At 37.0% G+C, this 21,213-nt stretch overlaps 2 protein-coding genes and 2 long non-coding RNA genes across 5 annotated transcripts; 3 read left to right on the top strand and 1 right to left on the bottom strand.

The window, feature by feature from the left end:
• The first annotated feature begins 535 nt into the window (after positions 1-535).
• LOC119499686 lies at positions 536-4,641 on the top strand. Its single transcript, XM_037788841.1, has 5 exons — positions 536-681; positions 778-1,089; positions 1,191-1,287; positions 3,969-4,038; positions 4,143-4,641. The coding sequence occupies exons 1-5, from the start codon at positions 606-608 to the stop codon at positions 4,239-4,241; spliced, it is 654 nt and encodes a 217-aa protein (XP_037644769.1). The 5' UTR covers positions 536-605; the 3' UTR covers positions 4,242-4,641.
• On the bottom strand, positions 2,142-12,888 carry LOC119499689. The gene is made up of 3 exons (XR_005209426.1): positions 12,223-12,888; positions 2,395-2,400; positions 2,142-2,152 (listed from the first exon to the last, which is right to left on the bottom strand). It is a non-coding gene; the product is annotated as an uncharacterized LOC119499689 (long non-coding RNA).
• Positions 10,602-19,610, top strand: LOC119499687. Of its 2 annotated transcripts, none has more exons than XM_037788843.1 (5): positions 10,602-10,737; positions 10,837-11,145; positions 17,523-17,611; positions 19,152-19,227; positions 19,355-19,610. In XM_037788843.1, exons 1-5 carry the CDS (start codon positions 10,629-10,631, stop codon positions 19,405-19,407), a joined length of 636 nt encoding a protein of 211 aa, XP_037644771.1. In that variant the 5' UTR covers positions 10,602-10,628; the 3' UTR covers positions 19,408-19,610. The 2 variants fall into 2 exon arrangements, with proteins under 2 accessions (XP_037644771.1, XP_037644770.1); XM_037788842.1 differs by lacking the exons at positions 10,602-10,737; positions 10,837-11,145 and adding exons at positions 16,845-17,016; positions 17,113-17,421.
• On the top strand, positions 11,293-13,626 carry LOC119499688. The gene is made up of 3 exons (XR_005209425.1): positions 11,293-11,343; positions 12,895-12,973; positions 13,101-13,626. It is a non-coding gene; the product is annotated as an uncharacterized LOC119499688 (long non-coding RNA).
• Positions 19,611-21,213: the final 1,603 nt, after the last annotated feature.

Here is a 21,213-nt window from a genome sequence, read left to right as displayed (position 1 = left end):
AATGGTATTCAGCCAACATTAATTTCCTGCTATGACATGTCAAAATGTCTTCCTCTCTGTGTGAAGGTCTGTTGATCAAGATTTTGAGGTTTTCACACCCATGACACAATATCTGTTTACATTTAGCAAGATAAGAGTGTCATTATTGAGGCGTGGTTAATATGGTTACAATAAGAAGCATCAAGTACTCAACATGATGTGCAACTATAAAAACTCAATCAACCGTAAGGGTCGCAATGTGGCTAAGATGTGTTTAACACTATGCAGAAGTGGTTTTCCTGCAGTTGAACATTTCACGTATGTATGTGCATCTTATATTTCAGTTGATTACATGACTGAGTTAAATGAAATGGGGAAATGAGTACTAATGGTATGATTTTCACAATTTATTTTCAAGAAGGAGCCAGTTTCAATTCTCAATATTCCATAGTGTATGATTCTCGTGTGACTTAACTTTATGTTCTGCAAACGTACAACACATCCTTGGTTCTGAGCAGCCAAACCAACTAACTAACCAACAACTAACCACTTCCTTTTCTCTGCACCTCCTCCACAAATACATTTCAGAGCTGTCGTTGAAGTTTCAGTCTGTCTCTCTCTGTCTGATGGTCATCATGTTCAGCCGAAACCAAGCAGCTCTGCTCTCCATTCAGCTTTTAATTATGTGCCAACTCTCTGCAGGTACTGTACAGTGGATATTTGTGTTTGTGATTCTTTTGTCTAGATTTAATTACACATTTCATTTTATATTGATTGATTTTTTTCCTTCAATGACAGAGATAATTGCAGTTGAGCACAAACTGGTGTCCCGGGGAGACTCCGTCATCTTCACCTGCAACATATCCAGGATAAATGTAACTCAATTCAGCTGGACCAAAGGCAGATTGTTTTTCATTAATTCATACCAACGGAATCAGAATTTTTCAAATTTCACCTCTCACAGAGTGAGAATAGACGTAAACTTACCTTCAAAGCTGAGTATTTCTAACATTCAGTATGACGATGCAGGACTCTATAGATGTACTGTAACTGCCATAAAACTTATAAAGACTCTTGAGTGGAATTTAACGGTGTCTTGGGAACCTGAAGGTAGGTAGAGCACAAAGCAGGGCTAATCATCTCTACACCAGACATAATGCATTTCAAAATTCAAACTGTACTTAAATTAATTCACATCTTATTTTGTGCAGAAATCAGTCCATCGTGGTCTTATCTATGCATACTCACAGCTGTAGCTGTAATTGGATTTCTTCTATGTGTCTTCACTCCAGCTGTCTGCCTCTACAGGTGAGTAATACCTTTTAGCTTTTAGCTTTATAATTTAACTCTTCTCTGCTCTGGTGCAGTCTGTACTGGGAACTAAGGTTGGTTTTAATTTCTGACTCACCCCTAGGGGTATCTTGCCATGCAGTTAGTCTTGTTCTATGTCCAGGTCTTGAAATATTTGCAATAATAGCTATCCGAATAAAAGCAAAAGGTAAATGGAATTTCCTTTGTGGTGCTCATAGCATTGGTTCCTTCCTGACCTTGGACCATTTAACAATACAGTCTCACCACAAGGCCACACAGTAGCTGCTATGCTCTGCTTTAACCCTCAACATAACATACAAGGACCGAATAAACTACTGTAAGAAACAACCATCACTGCAAAATGTTGACCTAATTCTTCTCAAAACATTATTAGTTATGTAATTAATGTCATCTGAAGAAAAACAAGCATATAATTATAATTTTAGGGAAGTTACAGTTCATTTGCATATTGTGTAAAAAAGAAAAAAGAAAAAATAGAGCACATGAGGAAATGACTGTCTGCTTCAACTGTGTCTGTCTCCTTCAATGACGATGACTGACAGAGTGCCTCTAGCCCCCTGGTAATGTGTGTTTTTAAATTAGGACCTATTGCAAACATGAACTCAATAAAAAGTTCCATCTACTAAAACTGTTATTGAATGGACCTGGAAATTGGTTTGTCAATTAAAAAATAACATTTAAAAAATTAAATAGCAACACCTTCAGAAAATGAGTCCCTGAAACTCACAGTTTAATTTATCTGCATTTTATGATGGTCACGCAGATTAAACTGTGTAATCTGGGTGAATTGACCCTTTATGGCCTTATTTCTAGTACAAGCAGCCAAAGCTGTTTTGCTGACCTTGAAATGTCCTTTGTCTCCCTTTAGTCGAGGTATTTAAACGGGGTCACGGTCGTAGCTGTCATTGAGGACACTGAGCTCCTGTCCTTTGTATTATTTTTGCCTGCTGATTCAAGTGTCTTTAAACTTAATATACTTAAATAAGACTACTTTTCAGCCAACAAATAAATTAGGTAAACTGAGTATCGATATAAGTACGTAAAGGTAATACCTTACTTTAGGGAATAGAAATATGTTTTGACCGTTTTCTTTGAATTTAACGCAATATATCAAACTGCTTAATGCATCAGTATTATATAACATCTTTCCCTACATAAAATATACTCTAAAGTTAGAAATTCTTCTTCCATCTAATCAAAGAATAAGTCAAAAACCCTTTTGATACCTGACACATTTCAATACTCTGAGCTACTTTTTTTACCTGGCAGTGTTGAAGACTTTGAAACGTTTTGACCGTAATGCTGGGAAATGAAATGTACACACAACATATTTCAACATATAAGAAATTAAATATAAAAGAAAATCTAAACACAAAACAGTTTTGATACCTTGTTCTTGGCTTTGGTAGATGCGGCACTTATGATCTACTGTAAAATCCTGGCTACGGCCGTGGTTGCTACAGAGCTTAAACTACACTGTAGTTACATGCATGAGCTTTGATTCAAACAGCTATAATATAGCTACATGCACAGAGAAAAAAGTGCAAGTTTATGTATTTATCCAATATATTGTGTGTATGATTAGGACCAGGTGACCTGGCCTATGTATTTGAAGGTGTGTCTCTGCATTATATTCTTTGTCTGAAGAAGAGCTTGATGCTCTAAACGTCATTTGGTGTTAATTAAATATATGTTAATTTGAGCAGTATTTAGTGTGCAGACTCTATTTTTTTCCATCTTTTTCCATGTTCTTGCACCTTATTGTCTGGATGTGCATGCTTTTGTAAACATTTTTTGCATAACTTTCCCAGCAAAAGCATTATTGTCATAAGTAAGCATACCTAAATGTTAGTAATCTAACCCTATAATTCACTATAGTAAAAAAAGAACAAACAAAGCATGTAGTTTATTACAGCAGTCAGTCACGACACATAACAATACTTCTGTGGATCTTTCTGTTGCAAAAACAAAGACTGACCACCAGAATGTCTCCACAAAGGTAAATTCACTTTGAAAAGGCAAAGACATTTGCTTTTGCTTAATTTCTCATATTGATGGTCAGCTGGTATTTGTGTGCAATTCTATTAAGGAGTACAGTATGTTATGACACACAGTGACACCTGTAGTACACAGGGCCAGCTCTAGCTGTTTTGGTGCCTTAGGCGAAATTCGGATTCAGCCACAGTGTGATGTTTAAGTGCGTCTGGGCAGATGAAAAAGTGTGAGAAAGAGAGTTACAGGGGTGAAAAGTGTATTTCTTTCTTTCTTTCTTTCTTTCTTTACATTTATTTATTTATTTATTTATTTATATGGCCTATGCCTGAAGCCGGCCCTGCCTGTAACAGTAGCCTCTTCGTGTTTTATGCAATCTAATAATGTCATACTATAATATTATATCACTCACAGGGGCTAGTTTTCAATAATGAGTACTGTTACTTTTGACACTTTGAGGACATTTTGCTGATAATATTTCTTATTTTTAATTAGATATTTTAAAAGTAGGGCTACTACTACTGTAATGGAGTATTCAACATTGTGGTATTGTGTTCTTAAGTAAAGGATGTGACTCCTTCCGCAAGTGTTTGTGAATAAATTGTCATCATAACACTTTCAGTGTATCTTTTATGTGTTTAACTTTTGAACTTGAATTTCTGCAGAAAACTCAGGACCAGGACACCAAACCAGCACCCAGTCGAGGAGCAGTTTGATCCTCAGTCAGAAGGAGAGGTCAGAAGAATTGAAGTCATCTTTGACGCTCTAACGTGTCTCTTCTTATCTTCTCTTTCTCGGAGACAGTGTTGAACTTTAATTTTCACTTTCTATCTCTATAGGTGACCGTCTCTCAACGGCAGGGTGGCACAGACAGCAGGACACAAAACAAGCGCAGGAGTCAGTACATGGAGAGGCTCAATTCAATCTATGATCTCTGAGCTGAGAAGCAATTTAAATGAAAGTTAAACAAGAGACACGGAGCAACCAGGTGCTTCAAGGCGAGTCAAACAGAGGGAGGACGACTGGGTCTCTGAGGCCTTTTGTTTATCTAACGTTAACACATTAAAACCAGTGCTGTCACTTTAAGGGATTTTGTTTTCAGCTTATCGTTTATATATATGGTACTCAGTGTATTTTGTTATGTTATTATTTATGTGATGGTTTCATTATTAGTATGCTGTGTTGAATGTATTCAAATCCATCTTGCACTGTGAGCTCACTAAAGATAGCTCCAATGTTTGCTATAATTGCAATAAAGTTAAATCAACACGGTGTGTGACCCCTAATGTTGTGTGAGGGAATTACAGGGGGACTTTTCAATCCAAATAAATTACACTTCAGAGACAACAAGTACAGTTTTATTTTTAATTATTCCAGTGGAGGACATCTGTGAGTGTCAATTAGTTTGAGATCATTTATAAAGAAACATTTATTTAGGATAGGAACTATGTAAACTCATAATTTCTCAAAATATATATTAAATAGTTGTGCAGATTCTCAGTTTATTTCATTCTGAGTGTGTTGCTTTGCTCTTTTACTAAGTGGACCTTGACAAGATTTATAGTCTTATTATGATGGATCACAAAGCAGTATATAATGAGATGGTTAGACTTTCTTACCCCACTCTCTGTGTATCATTACAAAAATAAGTTTATTCAAGTGTGTTATTAGTATACTTATTTTAAACAAGAGAGTATGCTTTCAGTTTACTTTTTCAGTAAATACTATTAAACTTGTAGTTTACTGAGAGTATACTTTAAAGTGTACTTTCATTAACTAAAACTTGTGCTACAAGTATATAACTAGTAAACTATACTGCAGTATACCTATAAGTTCACTTGTAGTTAAGTTCATATTATAGTTGCAGTACAAAATAAAACTTGGATGTAAACTAGTTGTGTACCCAACGTTTATTACTCTTACATTTGAAATATACATTTTAAAGTATACTTTTATTAATTAAAAAGTGGGCCAATTCAGTCCCAAGAAGTAGTATACTTACCAGTATACTACTAGTATGTTGTTATTAGTATACTTATTACATAAAGTATACTTGGGAATGTATTTGAACTATATTTAAGTTTACTTCTTAAAGTAAACTTGAAGTATAGTTCTTTTTTGTAAGGGTAGCCAACCAGTTCTCTGGTGATAGAGTACTACAAAGAAACAGATTTGATGTGTGTCAATTAGTTTGAGATAATTTATAAAGAAACATTTATTTAGGAATAGGAATTATGTAAATATGAAACTGAATTGTCAAGATAATGCAGGGTCATCTAATGCACTCATTATTTCACAAGATATACTGTATAATAAATAGTTGTGCAGATTCTTAGTTAATTTCATTCTTAAGTAGAGTAGCTCATTTTGTCAGGTAAGAGATACGTATCTCTTAGGATGGCCTACTACCTCTATAAATGTAGGTAAAATTATGGGATTTTTCTTTTATTCTCTGAAACGCACTGCACATGTGCACACCGTGTTGGTAGGTCAGCCATGAAAGTTCCCATTAAAGCATCTCAGCTATAAAGTGACCACAGTCACTGACCTGAGAAACCACTTATCAGTCACTGATTTGTATTCTTTTAGCTTCATATCGCCTGACAGCTGGAAACATTTACTCTAGGTCAAGGCCTGTCATGTGACGATGAGAGCTCAAGCACATCCAGTTGCTTTATAGCTTTATCCAGATGTTTCATGGAGCAACAGCTGGTTGTCTTGTGTTCTCTGAGCTGTAAAGATGACAGAAGATGTGCTCCATTGAAGCAGCTACCAGATAAGCCTGCTTTATTTGTTATTCTGTTTTCCAAACATTGCAAGTCTGACCTCCTTTCACCCAATTTGGCCAGTGTTATGATATAAAGTAATGTGGTAAGGTACATTTTTTGGTTCTCTTAATAGTGTCTTCAGTTTCCTGAACGCAGCCCCTTACCTGACTCCTCCTCCACTAACCCACTAATCAGGCCAGGCTATATAAGGCATGTTAAGGCCTCTTGCTTCTGCCTGGCATGCTGTGGTAAAGTAGGTGTTGCTGCAGGTATTTGAAACTGCTTTGCTTTTTTGGTTTTAGCTTTTACTGTGTGACATTTACCTTCCCCTGGCCCACAGTTCCACTACTTCCGCTGAACAGTTCTTTGCGGTGCCCCATGGTGTTGAGTAGGGTGACTCAGTATTGAGTAACATTATGTTGCAGCACTATTAGCCCTGTTAGTGTTTCATTTTAGGCTGGCCTGAAGTAACACTGCTGCCGTTTTTGCCCTCTTACTTGTACTTGTTTTTGCCCCATTTATATTGATGGGTTTTTTCCCTTTAAAAAAAACCTCTTGTTTGATTTGTTTAATTGTTTTGTTCTTTTTCCCTAGATTATTTTAGTTTGAGATATTTTGCTTTTTAACCAACTGGGTTGTTTGTGTTTAGTTTTTTAATTCTTTGTGTATTTTTTTTCTTTTCTTTTTTTTTCTTTCAGAAGCTGAGAGTCACTTTATTGGGAGGCTAGGCCCCATGGTGAGGTACCTCCACCTATTGTGTGTGAGTTAAGAGCACTGGGACAAAAATAGGCCATACCATAGTTTCGCTGTGAGGTTTGCTGTGTTGCACCCGAGGTGAGTAAGTGGTAGCACCCTCCTCAGTGTAGTCTGCCTCTCCAACAGTGGCCTCAGCTTAGTTTAATTTTGGACTGGCAGTAATCTTTTATGGTCACATTTGATTTTAAATTTGGTATTAGGCCTTTTTCAATATTGTTAAAATAAAGAATTTTAATCACCCCATATTAGTTTGTCATTTTTAATCTGTTTAATCAAATTTATTTCCCTACAGCTCCAGTCCCATCTTATTTAGGTTTGAGGCATTGAATGTTGAACAGCCCCAAAGGGTTTATTTTAACTCAAACCACAATCTTTTCCTAAACCTCACCAAGTAGGTCTGTTGCCTAAACCGAAGTGGATTTCTGGCAGAAAGCCCTGGAGGCAAATTTCTCCCATGTGCCAAGTTGGTTCAGCAAAATATTCAATATAAAATGTTACAGTGAAGTTGTTGGTGTTAAATGTGAGGACAGAAGTTACTGCCAAATCTTGAACTGACCGCTGCTTTTTAAGCCAATTGTTTAGGTGTAGCTATACTTGTTTAAACTCCTTTGGGGGAAATAAAATAGGCCTATTGCATATTACACACACCTCCTTCAGTAAATTTCTGTTGCACTAAACGGCAAATTGTTTTCAAGACACCACAGAGGTTCTACTTGACATCTTTCTCAATATGTAGCCTACATTCGATGCTTTATTTGATGATTTTTTAAGTGATCAATGTTTTGGTAGTTTTAGTGCTGTCAAGTGTAGGAGCCTGGGGGAAATTGTATCATTTTTTTGGTTTTGATGTCATTACTCAAAAACCTCTTGAGCTATTGGGATACCAATTTTTTTTTATGTAGGTAACTTATATTTGTGTTCAACTTAACAGTCAAATGTTTCTACAAGCAATGTTAGTCACAGTATTGATTGAAACACTAGAAGTCAAATGTTACATCTGCCCCCACGTGCAGGGGGATTGTAACAGCATATGGGGGCAATTGATTGAAACACTACAAGTAATACCTTCATATAAATACCAACAAAAAAAAGTCTTGGCAGAAAAACTTTGACAAGTGTGAGACATCAGTTCGTCCTTTGGCAGGCATCATCAGAGACCATGCGCATAATGAGTTGCATGGTTCTGTCTTGTTTCTGATTGGTGCAATTTGAGATGTTACACATATCCCTTGTTTAAAATGTGTAAAAATGAAATGGCTCCAACCAGGTTTTAAATCTGAGTTGAGTTTCAATAGGCTGTGTTGATTTTTAGCCAATATGTCAGTACTTTCTTTTTGAACCCTTGAATTGAATTGAACCCTACAGTGTTACAAATGACCCCGACCGTACCACCCATAACAAAAGCAACCCTGCTGGCTAGAAACAACGAAGCGAATATTTGACAATGATATCAAATGTTAAATAACACGATGGTAATCCAAACTAGACTGATTTTAAATTCATAGACATTAAAGATTAAGACTGACAATGTGGAGATATCTGAGAGTAGAAAGTTTTCTTCTAGCAATGCCTTCAACATCTATTCTACTGGATGAGCCTCAGTTGAAGTATAAAGCACCCCTTGCTGGGGACATGCTGGGTGGCAGATTGTCTCTGTGTCTATCCTGGGAGAATACCGAGTCCTACAGCTCCTGCACAGGAAACCCGTGAAGACTAAAGTCTCTGTGGAGGTGTGGAACAGACCGGCATCTCTGCTCCCTACCATGCACCTCGTTCAGCAGAGATATCATGTAAAGGTAAGACCGTCATCAGGTGAGGACATTAAAGGACCATCCCATATGTCACCCAAGCATGACCCAGGACAAGACAGATGTATGTCTGCACAGGAGATTCAGATGCACACATATCCTGCCATTTTAACTTCCTCCTCTTCAGTGTTGCCATGACAGCCGGTCACATCGTAGCTACATGTTGCTGCGATGTGGTTTTGCCTGTAATTCTTCATATTGGCCTGTGTCCCTCTCCTGGAATCAGCAGTATCATCTGTCGTCAGTTTCTCTGGTTGTATGTACTGCAGGCTGCTGACCCGCTGATTGTTTGTGCTCCTGCAGGTCTTCTTTGATTCCGCCCCGGTCCAGGCTTTACACTAAGTAATCAGTAAGTTTCATCTGTCTTCTAGCTCAGAGACCAGTGAGACTGGTTGAGAAGTGTGGATGGATGTGTGTGCTGGAGTGTTACAAGTCTGATCCATTATTATTGCTGTTAGCAAAGGCCTGCAGATTGGGCTCTAGCAAGTTTTAGTTCGTAAGTGTTTTCATTTTTAAGATGTAACAGGTGTTGGTGTCTTTGATTGAGACGAGGTGGTTCTCCACCTCCATAAAACACCCTGCAGCTCTTGAATGTCCATTAGGTGGCACCATTTAGTTAATTAAGCAATTATGGGATGAGCTGCAGAAGCTCCTGCTGTTGCTCGATTAATTAGAAATATCTCAAACCTGTTTTTACTTCTTCTATACTCAGTTAATGTTAGTCAGACCAGACTGAAGTCATGCTGTGTTCATGTCCCATCTAATTTAATGTGACATATGAGCTGCTGATTAACTTTTTCCATTTAAATGTTGTGTACAAGAATTATATTTACAGCACAAGTAATGCATCAAGTTAGTCCATTTGTTACCTGAAATGAGTAACTTGCACTTTCTGCCAGTGTATATATTATAGATAGGGCTGTCAAAGTAACCTGATAATAATGCGTTTACGTAAATTCGCTTTAACGCCACTCATTTCTTTTACGCATTAACGCAATCGATCTTTCGGAGGTTGTAGCGAGCTCATTTTTAAAGCTAGAGTGAAGATACTCAGTCAAGTCAATCAAGCTCGATGGTCAACAAACATTTATCCCACACTACTGCATCAGTCTAAAAGGTGTAGCTGAACCAGTCTTTTGTATTTTAAACTGTGAGTTTCCTGTTTGACAGTCCACTTCCGTGTTTTGGTACAGTTGCTTTTCACACCTGATGCGAACCATACCCAAGTACACATGAACCGTACTCGAGACCACCTTTTCAAGTGTGCACGGGTGCCCGAGTACGATATAGTGTTCACACTAATCAAATGAACAGGACTTTGGGGTCAAGTGTACCCTGATCAGGGCACGGGTCCCTGATGTGAAAGCCTCTTAAGTGGACCCTGACAAGGTTGTTAGTCTTATTATGCCGGCACACAAAACAGTATGAAATGAGATGGTTAGAATTCCTTCATAGTCTTCAGTACAGGGTTAGGGTTAGGCATTTTATGGCACCAGGGGGATACATGTTGAGGATCTCTGCAGAGAGAGAGAGAGGCCATTTTGTAAATGTAAGGTAACAGATGTAGTTCTTGAAATAAACAGATAATAGAGTCAAAGTGTCTTGTAATTAAAACGATGAACAATTCTGAAGTGCAAGCTGTTGACTCCTAATCCACTGAGAAACAGGACCTGGTTATGATGCTTCCTATGAGCATCAAAAAGTATTCAACATGCACTGAAGGTACACTCAGCAGGAGGATCACACTGTGGCTAAAGTTGGTTCAGCACTATGCAGAGGTGCTTTCCTGCAGTCAAACGTGTCTATAATGTGCATTTTAATGGTTACTAATTAAATCATTTCTACGGTTTATTTTCAAGAAGGACCAGGTTTCAATTCTCAACATTCTAATTTGAATTAAATTATTGTATAAGAAGAAAAAGTACATCACACTGCAGCCAAACAACTAACCACTTCCTTCTTGCACCTCTTCCACAAATGCATTTCAGAGCTGATGTTGAAGTTTGAGTCTGTCTCTCTCTGTCTGATTGTCATCATGTTCAGCCGAAACCAAGCAGCTCTGCTCTCCATTCACCTATTAATTATGTGCCAACTCTCTGCAGGTACTGTACAGTGGATGTTTGTGTTTGTGATGCTTTTGTCTAGATTTAATTACACATTTCATTTTATATTGATTGATTTTTTTGTTCCTTCAATGACAGAGATTCTTGCAGTTGAGCACAAACTGGTGTCCCGGGGAGACTCCGTCATCTTCACCTGCAACATATCCAGGATAAATGTAACTCAATTCAGCTGGACCAAAGGCAGATCATTTTTCATTTATTCATACCTACTGAATCAGAATTTTTCAAATTTCACCTCTCACAGAGTGAGAATAGACGTAAACTTACCTTCAAAACTGAGTATTTCTAACATTCAGTATGACGATGCAGGACTCTATAGATGTAATGTAACTGACGTAAAACTTATAAAGACTCTTGAGTGGAATTTAACGGTGTCTGAACCTCAAGGTAGGTAGAGCACAAAGCAGAGCTAATCATCTCTACACCAGACATAATGCATTTCAAAACTCAAACTGTACTTAAATTAACTCACATCTGATTTTGTGCAGAAATCAGTCCATCGTGGTCTTATCTATACGTACTCACAGCTGTAGCTGTAATTGGATTTCTTCTGTGTGTCTTCACTCCAGCTGTCTGCCTCTACAGGTGAGTAATACTTTTCATTTAGTGCTGTGTGTATTTGTTGTAGTATTAGTAGTAGTAGTAATTATCATTACAAAAGTTACATCTTGTATGTGCGTCATTTTTAAACAGTTCAAACAAATTAATGTGCCTTTCATATTTGCTGACTTCCTCCCCCATTTGTCGTTGTCGTGTGACCGAAGTATGAGCAAGTTGCTTTGTTAGACATGTCTGTATTTTCTACTACATTTATTTCACACAGTATAATATTGTTAATCCTCTTATTAGAAAACTGTTTCCATTGCATAATGGGAATTTTAGATGATGTTGATGGATTGCTGCACCCGTTCTCATTTCAACATAGAGACCCTTTTCACAGCAGCCATTTTGACTTGTCAAAGCAGGAAATGCGCAGTTCTAAATAACATAAAAGGAACAATGTGTAGGATTTAGTGGCATCTAGGTTGCAGATTGCAACCAACTGAATACCCCTCTGCTCAATCCTCCCTTTACAAGCCTGTAGGGAACCCACTGTGGCCTTAAGGTAATGTAAAAACACAAATGGCAAGCTACAAAGGCAGCTCTGTGATATATTTGATAGAGCGGTACTCAGGAAGGCCAGACAGATATCTGTAGACGCTTCACACCCACTAAACTCTGAGTTTGAGCTGCTCCCGTCTGGCCGTCGATTCAGGGTCCCGAGGGCGAGCCGGAACATATATGAGAGGTCTTTTATTCCATATGCCATACAGGTACTGAATGCACAATGACTACACTAGGGAAGACCTAAAGTATTTTGAAAGGTTTAACTTGTCTCCATCTGCGGCTGCTGTTTCCTACCCATTTGCACAACTGTACGTCTGTTGTTGTATGTTTTGTAACAGTGCAGAGTATTTTGCTGACTGTATGTTTGGTTTTTTTGTCCTGGTGATATGCTGTGTCGTGTTTGAATTTATCTTGTATGTACTAGAGAAGCCAAAGACAAATTTCCACTAAGGTGGACAATAAAGTTAAAGTAAAGTGAATGGCCCCCTCTAGAGGGCAAAAATGACAAACTTTTGTTAGTTCCACAAGTTTTCTGCAGAACAATTTTTTTTTTTTTTTACTTTTGATATTTTCAGTACATTTCACTGATAATACTTCTGTACTTTTACTTAAAGGGGACATATCATGCTCATTTTCAGGTTCATACTTGTATTTCAACAAGGTATATTCTAATGAGCCTGCATGTGACATAGGAAGGGGAGCCAAATCTGAATGGCTTGTTGGATCACGTTTTTTCTGATCCAAGCTTGTGGGTTGGTAGGCACTTCATATACACAAATGTATGTGCACGAGCACTGAAAAAGTGAGTCTTCATGATGTGTCACTATAAGTAGGATTTTAAATGCAGGGTTTTTACTTGAAGTGGAGTATTTTTACACTGCGGTATTGATACTTTTAGTTATGTAAAGGATCCTTTAGTGACTAAACGTATCAATCAGTATCAACTCTGTCTCATATAATAATGTGTGTGAAATAACTGGAGATTGCTGTGGGGTCTCAATACTGCAATGTTATCTTTGCATAAAAAAGCAGGACCAAGACCCCAAACCAGGAGTGGGAAAGCAGCACCCTGAGTTATGCCCAGTTTCATGTTCAGTTGGGAAAAGAGGTCAGAAGAACTTTATCTTTACTTATCTGTTCTCATGTCTCACAAAGCATTTCTCAGCAACCTGTCATATTTCCTGTCCAGCTGCTCTTTTATTACTGAGTTATAGTGAATTAATTTCCTCTTTCAGTCCCTACAGGTGGTTCCTCCTCAACCCCACAGTTGTGCAGAATACAGGATGAATCACAAGCAGAGGGAGTCGGTACTGACCTGGCCTGACAAACATCAAGTTCAGTACAAAGCTGAATAAGAAACAAGAGATATGTTGGACAGGAAAGAACAAGGGAGAGACACGTTTGTTCAGGTTTAAAAATTAAAATAAACGTATAGCCAGAGAATGATGGCCTCATCACAACTAAACATGGAGAAGCAGCATTTAGTTTTAATGCATCTCTCACCTGCAACAAACTCCCAGAAAACAACAGTTATTTTAAATTCAATTTTTACACAGAAATGGCACTTTTTTTGTTTTGTTTTGTTTTCAGTGTGTGCAGTTTCATTTGGATGTTTTTAGCAAAATTTGGGAACGATTTATTAAATATCTTTGTTTTTTGATTGCATGAAATGCCCACCATGCTTTTTCTCTGTGTTTATTGACTGCTGGATTGAAACGTCCAGTGAGGATTATTTTCATGTACTTTTTGGTAACAAGAACTGTTCAGAATAAAATACATTTAGACCTTGGTTCTTCCTTCTTTTCTGCAAAACAATTTTTGAGAACGACAATCTAGCCCTTAGTATATTAAGTTAAAATCTTACAATATAGCCTGTGCAGTTCTAAATGCAGCATGGGGGACATAGGGCCTACTGGAGATTTTTTTTAACACTTTCAAGGGTCCTTTCTTTTTAATGAACACAGCAATACAAGATATGCAATGAACCCAATATCATCAGTTCATATAACTGAAAAAAGCAGGTTTGGCTTTAGCATTTTGCAATGGCAAAGTATTCAAATTTGGATTTATGTAGGTGGTAATGACTAATCTAAAAAGTAAGGATCTGAATTGATGAATGAATGACCTAGGCTAATATGTGAAACGAAATCTCTGTTAGGACTAGATTTACAATGCCAAAACATGAATCATGTTTTCTATTTATCAACAGAGCTTTTGTATTTTCTTAGAAGTAACATAAAACGATATTGTATGACACCTTCATTTGTAATCCTCTCCCCAAAATAGTACAGTAGAGGGTGGGTCTTTGTCATGCTTCGCCATAGGGTTTGGGGGGCTTGTGTAACCCCCAAGTTGCGAAAACTTGCAAGACGACAGCCTATCCAAACCTTAACTACTCAAGGTCAATGCCAAACCTTAACAATTCAAGGTCAATGCCTAACCTTAACCATTCAAGGTCAATACCTAACCTTAATTATTCAAGGTCAATGCCTAACCTTAACTATTCATAGTCAATGCCTAACCTTAACTATTAAAGATCAATACCTAACCTTAACTATTCATAGTCAATGCCTAACCTTAACTATTCATAGTCAATGCCTAACCTTAACTATTAAAGATCAATACCTAACCTTATCAATTCATAGTCAATGCCTAACCTTAACTATTAAAGATCAATACCTAACCTTAACTATTCATAGTCAATGCCTAACCTTAACTATTAAAGATCAATACCTAACCTTATCTATTCATAGTCAATACCTAACCTTAACTATTAAAGATCAATACCTAACCTTATCTATTCATAGTCAATACCTAACCTTAACTATTCGAGGTCAATGCCTCACCTTAACTATTTGAGGTAAAGGCCTAACCTTAACCTTCCAACTTTCAGCTTTCATGTCCTTCAAAAAAAATAATAATCTTGAATTCCTATTTAATTTATTGATATGTTTTATATCTTTATTTTTTTAGTATGTTGAGAAGTTTTACATATTTCATTCCTTTTTATTTTGTTGATAACTTTTAATAATGTATTCCTTCTTAGTATGTGGACAAGTACTGTAAGACTTTTAACTATTTGATACCTTCGACACTTTCTTTGAAAAAACTTACTTATATAAAGAAAAAAATAACTCACTGACACATTACCAACATATTATATTAGTATTATATTATTAAGTGTTCAACACAGGTGAACTTGATACAGTATGACACAACACTAGTTTAGATGGAACATAATTTATTCACGAGTATCAGTAGTAGTATCAGTAGTAGTATCATTTGTAGCAGCTTCAATAATACTGTGGTAGTTGCAGAAGCAACAGCAATGCTAAGAGCTTTTGAAAGGGAACCTGTAATGTAGCAAAAAATAAGCAAATAAAGACCTTAAAAAGTATACAAAATGTATAAAGAGTATTGAATTTTAAAAGTAGCAGCAGTTGTGTCAGAATCAGGAGTGATCAGGAATCACTAACAGCTCATAGATGGACCAGTAGTTTCACTTTAATGTGTTTTTGAAACAAATTGAACTTGTCTAAATCATTTTGATCAACAAAAATCATGCAGGTTTCTCTTTTTTCCTGATTTTCGACTTTGTAGAAGAGGGAAAGAGCTTTAAGAGGGTCTACAGGCAATGTTCAATTCAAATCCTTTTTTTTTCGCTGTAGCGCAGACGTCACAGACTTTAGAAGACGTGCAAACTATTCTCTCATAGTTTTCTAATAATACCATATTTATTTGGCTTTGTCTCAACATATCAGATTATGAACAGTTGAAAACAATTCCTGAACTATAGTGTCTTGGTATATCAAGACAATAGGAACAATAGGAAACATATATCTGGATGGAACATGGAAGGTCAGGGTTAGGGTTAGATCCTCTTAAACACCTTTCCTTTTATTATAAAGAGCTCAACACAGACAAACTCATGATAACACAACACAAAAAGATAAGATAGTACGTTTACCAGCCATCCCATCTAATCTGAGCACTTTTCAATGAATCAGTTAAACTTCATCTGCCTCCTAGTTGTGTCCAACTACAACCTGATACTATGTCCACAACATTTGGCTGCATTGCATTCTGGTTGTGTTCCAGCTCATTCAGGGCTCCATCGTGCTTTCAGTTGCCACAGGAAACATTTCAGAAGTGAAGTGTCTGTTCTTCAGCAGCCACAAGTCTAATGGAGATCAGGTTTTTTTTAAACTGCAAGTTTCCTGTTCCTGTTTGACAGTCCACTTCCGTGTTTTGGTACAGCTGCTTTTCACACCTGATGCGAACCATACCCAAGTACACATGAACTGACTTGAGACCACCTTTGTGGTGGGCACAGGTGCCCGAGTACGGTATAGTGTTCACACTAATCAAATGAACAGGACTTTTGGGTCAAGTGTACTCTGATCAGGACACGGGTCCCCGATGTGAAAGCCTCCTAAGTGGACCCTGACAAGGTTGTTAGTCTTATTATGCCGGCACACAAAACAGTATGAAATGAGATGGTTAGAATTCCTTCATAGTCTTCAGTACAGGGTTAGGGTTAGGCATTTTATGCCACCAGGGGGATACATGTTGAGGATCTCTGCAGAGAGAGAGGCCATTTTGTAAATGTAAGGTAACAGAAGTAGTTCTTGTAATAGAGTCAAAGTGTCTTGTGATTAAAAGAATCAACATTTCCAAAGTACAAGCTGTTGACTCCTAATCCACTGAGAAACAGGACCTGGTTATGATGCTTCCTATGAGCATCAACAAGTATTCAACATGCACTGAAGGTACACTCAGCAGGAGGATCACACTGTGGTTAAAGTTGGTTCAGCACTATGCAGAGGTGCTTTCCTGCAGTCAAACGTGTCTATAATGTGCATTTTAATGGTTACTAATTAAATCATTTCTACAGTTTATTTTCAAGAAGGACCAGGTTTCAATTCTCAAGATTCTAATTTGAGTTAAATTATTGCATAAGAAGAAAGGTACGACACACTGCAGCCAAACAGCAACTAACCACTTCCTTCTTGCACCTCTTCCACAAATACATATCAGAGCTGATGTTGAAGTTTGAGTCTGTCTTTCTCTGTCTGATGGTCATCATGTTCAGCCGAAACCAAGCAGCTCGGCTCTCCATTCAGCTATTAATTATGTGCCAACTCTCTGCAGGTACTGTACAGTGGATGTTTGTGTTTGTGATGCTTTTGTCTAGATTTAATTACACATTTCATTTTATATTGATTTTTTTTGTTCCTTCAATGACAGAGATTCTTGCAGTTGAGCACAAACTGGTGTCCCGGGGAGACTCCGTCATCTTCACCTGCAACATATCCAGGACAAATGTAACTCAAATCATCTGGACCAAAGGCAGATCGTTTTTCATTAATTCATACCAACTGAATCAGAATTTTTCAAATTTCACCTCTCCCAGAGTGAGAATAGACGTAAACTTACCTTCAAAGCTGATTATTTCTAACATTCAGTATGATGATGCAGGACTCTATAGATGTAATGTAACTGACCGTAGAAATATGGAGACTCTTGAGTGGAATTTAACGGTGTCTGGACCTGAAGGTAGGTAGAGCACAAAGCAGAGCTAATCATCTCTACACCAGACATAATGCATTTCAAAACTCAAACTGTACTTAAATTAACTCACATCTGATTTTGTGCAGAAATCAGTCCATCGTGGTCTTTTCTATACATACTCACAGCTGTAATTGGATTTCTTCTGTGTCTTCACTCCAGCTGTCTGCCTCTACAGGTGAGTAATACTTTTCATTTAGTGCTGTGTGTATTTGTTGTAGTAGTAGTAGTAGTAGTAATTATCATTACAAAAGTTACATCTTGTATGTGTGTTATTTTTAAACAGTTCAAACAAATTAATGTGCCTTTTTTTCATCTTTGCTGACTTCCTCCCCCATTTGTCGTTGTCGTGTGACCGAAGTATGAGCTAGTTGCTTTGTTAGACATGTCTGTATTTTCTACTACATTTATTTCACACAGTATAATATTGTTAATCCTCTTATTAAAAAACTGTTTCCATTGCATAATGGGAATTTTAGATGATGTCGATGGATTGCTGCAACACGTTCTCATTTCATCATAGAGACCCTTTTCACAGCAGCCATTTTGACTTGTCAAAGCAGGAAATGCGCATTTCTAAATAACATAAAAGGACCAATTTGTAGGATTTAGTGGCATCTAGGTTGCAGATTGCAACCAACTGAATACCCCTCTGCTCAATCCTCCCTTTACAAGCCTGTAGGGAACCCACTGTGGCCTTAAGGTAATGTAAAAACACAAATGGCAAGCTACAAAGGCAGCTCTATGATATAATTGATAGAGCGGTACTCAGGAAGGCCAGACAGATATCTGTAGACGCTTCACACCCACTAAACTCTGAGTTTGAGCTGCTCCCGTCTGACCGTTGATTCAGGGTCCCGAGGTCTTTTATTCCCCATGCCATACAGGTACTGAATGTGAAATGACTGCACTAGGGAAGACCTAAAGTATTTTGAAAGGTGTAACTTATCTCCATCTGCTGCTGCTGTTTCCTACCCATTTGCACAATTGTACGTCTGTTGTTGTATGTTTTGTAACAGTGCAGAGTGTTTTGCTGACTGTATGTTTTTATTGATTTTTTTTATTGTCCGGGTGATATGCTGTCGTGTTTGAATTTATCTTGTATGTACTAGAGAAGCCAAAGACAAATTCCCACTAAAGTGGACAATTAAGTCAAAGTAAAGTGAATGGCCCCCTCTAGAGGGCAAAACTGTCAAACTTTTGTTTGTTCTGCAGAAAACTTGTGGAACTATTTTTTTTTTTTACTTTTGATATTTTCAGTACATTTAGCTGATGATACTTCTGTACTTTTACTTAAAGGGGATATATCATGCTCATTTTCAGGTTCATACTTGTATTTCAACAAGGTATATTCTAATGAGCCTGCATGTGACATAGGAAGGGGAGCCAAATCTGAATGGCTTGTTGGATCATGTTTTTTCTGATCCAAGCTTGTGGGTTGGTAGGCACTTCATATACACAAATGTACGTGCACGAGCACTGAAAAAGTGAGTCTTCATGATGTGTCACTATAAGTAGGATTTTAAATGCAGGGTTTTAACTTGAAGTGGAGTATTTTTATACTGCGGTATTGATACTTTTAGTTATGTAAAGGATCCTTTACTTGACTAAACGTACCAATCAGTATCAACTCTGTCTCATATAATAATGTGTGTGAAATAACTGGAGATTGCTGTGGGGTCTCATTACTGCAATGTTATCTTTGCATAAAAAAGCAGGACCAAGACCCCAAACCAGGAGTGGGAAAGCAGCACCCTGAGTTATGCCCAGTTTCATGTTCAGTTGGGAAAAGAGGTGAGAAGAAGTTTGTCTTTACTTATCTGTTCTCATGTCTCTCAAAGCATTTCTCAGCAACCTGTCATATTTCCTGTCCAGCTGCTCTTTTATTACTGAGTTATAGTGAATTTATTTCCTCTTTCAGTCCCTGCAGGTGGCTCCTCCTCAACCCCACAGTTGTGCAGAATACAGGAATAACCACAAGCAGAGGGAGTCGGCACTTCAAGAGGCTCAATTCAATCTTTGGTCTGACAAGCGTGAAGTTCAGTACAAAGCTGTATAAGAAACAAGAGATATGTTGGACAGGAAAGTACAAGGGAGAGACATGTTTGATCAGGTTTAAAAATGAAAATGAACCTATAGCCAGAGAATGATGGCCTCATCACAACTAAATGTGGAGAAGCAGCATTTAGTTTTAATGCACTTCTTTTAAATTAAATTTTTACACAGAAATGGCACTTCTTTTCTTTTTCTTCTTTTTGACATAAGATTTACACAGAATTAGTTACTATATTTGGTACAAACATAGTTTTTAATAAGGACGAACTCCTGTTTGGACTTCTACTTTCAACATCTACAAATATTAAAACAAAATACTTATTTGGAATATTGAGTGTAGCTGCTAGAAAAGCAATTACTAAGAAATGGCTTAAAAAATGGAAATGGAAAGAATTACTTTCTCAATGAGGCTTCAAGAAACTAAATTCGAGGAAATTTGGAAGGAGTGGAAAAGTATATTTCCCCAAAACGCCCTTCTTTTGTTTATTTTTTATTTTTTCTAAATGTAATTTTTTAAATTTTTATGATTTATTTGATCTTATTTCACATGAAAAGCACCCCATGTTCTATCTGTGTGTTCTATAATTTCATTGTAAAAAGTGGGAAAAGTTGGTTCACTTCATATTTGTATCTAATTAAGTAAGTTTATGTAAATGTCTGAGTAAAAACAAATAAAGGAAAAACAAAATGAAAAAAGTAAAGAAAACACAAATACTGTACATTTACTATAAGATGACTGTTTCTCTTCAAAGCAATAAAAAAATCCTTTAATATATGTTGATGTGAAGTGTTACAGCAGCAGAAGGACCTGTAGTATCTCTCTTTCACTCACCGCGGGTTAAGAACATGCGCCTTTTGTAGTCCATCTTCTGAACATTGTAGTTTCATCATGGCAGACCGGTCGTGTCTAGAAGGGAGCCCGCGAAATCTGATCTTGCAATAACTCTCACGAGACTCGCTGCCTGACTACATATCATAACCTTAACAGTCTCGCGAGTTTCCCCCAGTTTGCTGGTTCCCTGCTAGGTATTACCCAGCAGACCCATGATGACGCGTGCAGGATGCAGAGCCGCAATAACATCCACCTCCTCCTCATCTCTAAATATCACGGTTGTCTTCTTTTATGAATTCTCCTCCTCATCTCTTATTGATCTCACAACGTTTTCCGTCGAGGTCAAGGAAAAGTGGTTAGGAAAAGACACTAGGAGGTTTTTTTATCTCTATCTTTGTCATTACGGTAAGAGCGTGTAGGAAGTGACTTCAAAATAAAAGCACCGTTCTAATGAATGTGATATGCCATTTCACATTCATTCAATAAGTCAGTCAGTCTGTCAGTAATTAATAAATGAATACATACATACATACATAAACAAAATATATACAATATATACAATGAAAAAAATAAAAATATAATAAATAAAAAATAAATATTTATATATATATATATATATAAACAAAATGTTAAAAAATAACAAATCAAAATTAATACATAAGTACAAAATGACAGAAATAACGTTAGTTTGCAAATTTTCTCACAAGATTAATGGCCTATTTTCTTGGCAGACCCTAAACAAAAGGTTTAACTAGTTTCAATAAGTCAGTCAGTCTGTCAATAATAAATAAATGAATACATACATATATAAACAAAATGTTAAAAAAAAAAAAAATCAAAACGAATACATATGTACAAAATGGAATTAATGATGATTTAAAAGAAGAAAAAAA

Source organism: Sebastes umbrosus, chromosome 13 (assembly GCF_015220745.1).
Source record: "Sebastes umbrosus isolate fSebUmb1 chromosome 13, fSebUmb1.pri, whole genome shotgun sequence".
NCBI classification, from domain to species: Eukaryota; Metazoa; Chordata; class Actinopteri; order Perciformes; family Sebastidae; genus Sebastes; species Sebastes umbrosus.
The sequence above is the reverse complement of the archived record's forward strand: the minus strand, read 5'-3'. Positions and strand labels throughout refer to the sequence as shown.

Coding starts and splice junctions, on each gene's coding strand:
- LOC119499686 (XM_037788841.1), top strand. CDS start 606: ATGGTCATCATGTTCAGCCGAAACCAAGCAGCTCTGCTCTCCATTCAG. Junction 1,090..1,190: donor GGTGTCTTGGGAACCTGAAG/GTAGGTAGAGCA, acceptor TATTTTGTGCAG/AAATCAGTCCATCGTGGTCT. Junction 4,039..4,142: donor ATCCTCAGTCAGAAGGAGAG/GTCAGAAGAATT, acceptor CTATCTCTATAG/GTGACCGTCTCTCAACGGCA.
- LOC119499687 (XM_037788843.1), top strand. CDS start 10,629: ATGTTGAAGTTTGAGTCTGTCTCTCTCTGTCTGATTGTCATCATGTTC. Junction 17,612..19,151: donor CCAGCTGTCTGCCTCTACAG/GTGAGTAATACT, acceptor ATAAAAAAGCAG/GACCAAGACCCCAAACCAGG. Junction 19,228..19,354: donor ATGTTCAGTTGGGAAAAGAG/GTGAGAAGAAGT, acceptor TTCCTCTTTCAG/TCCCTGCAGGTGGCTCCTCC.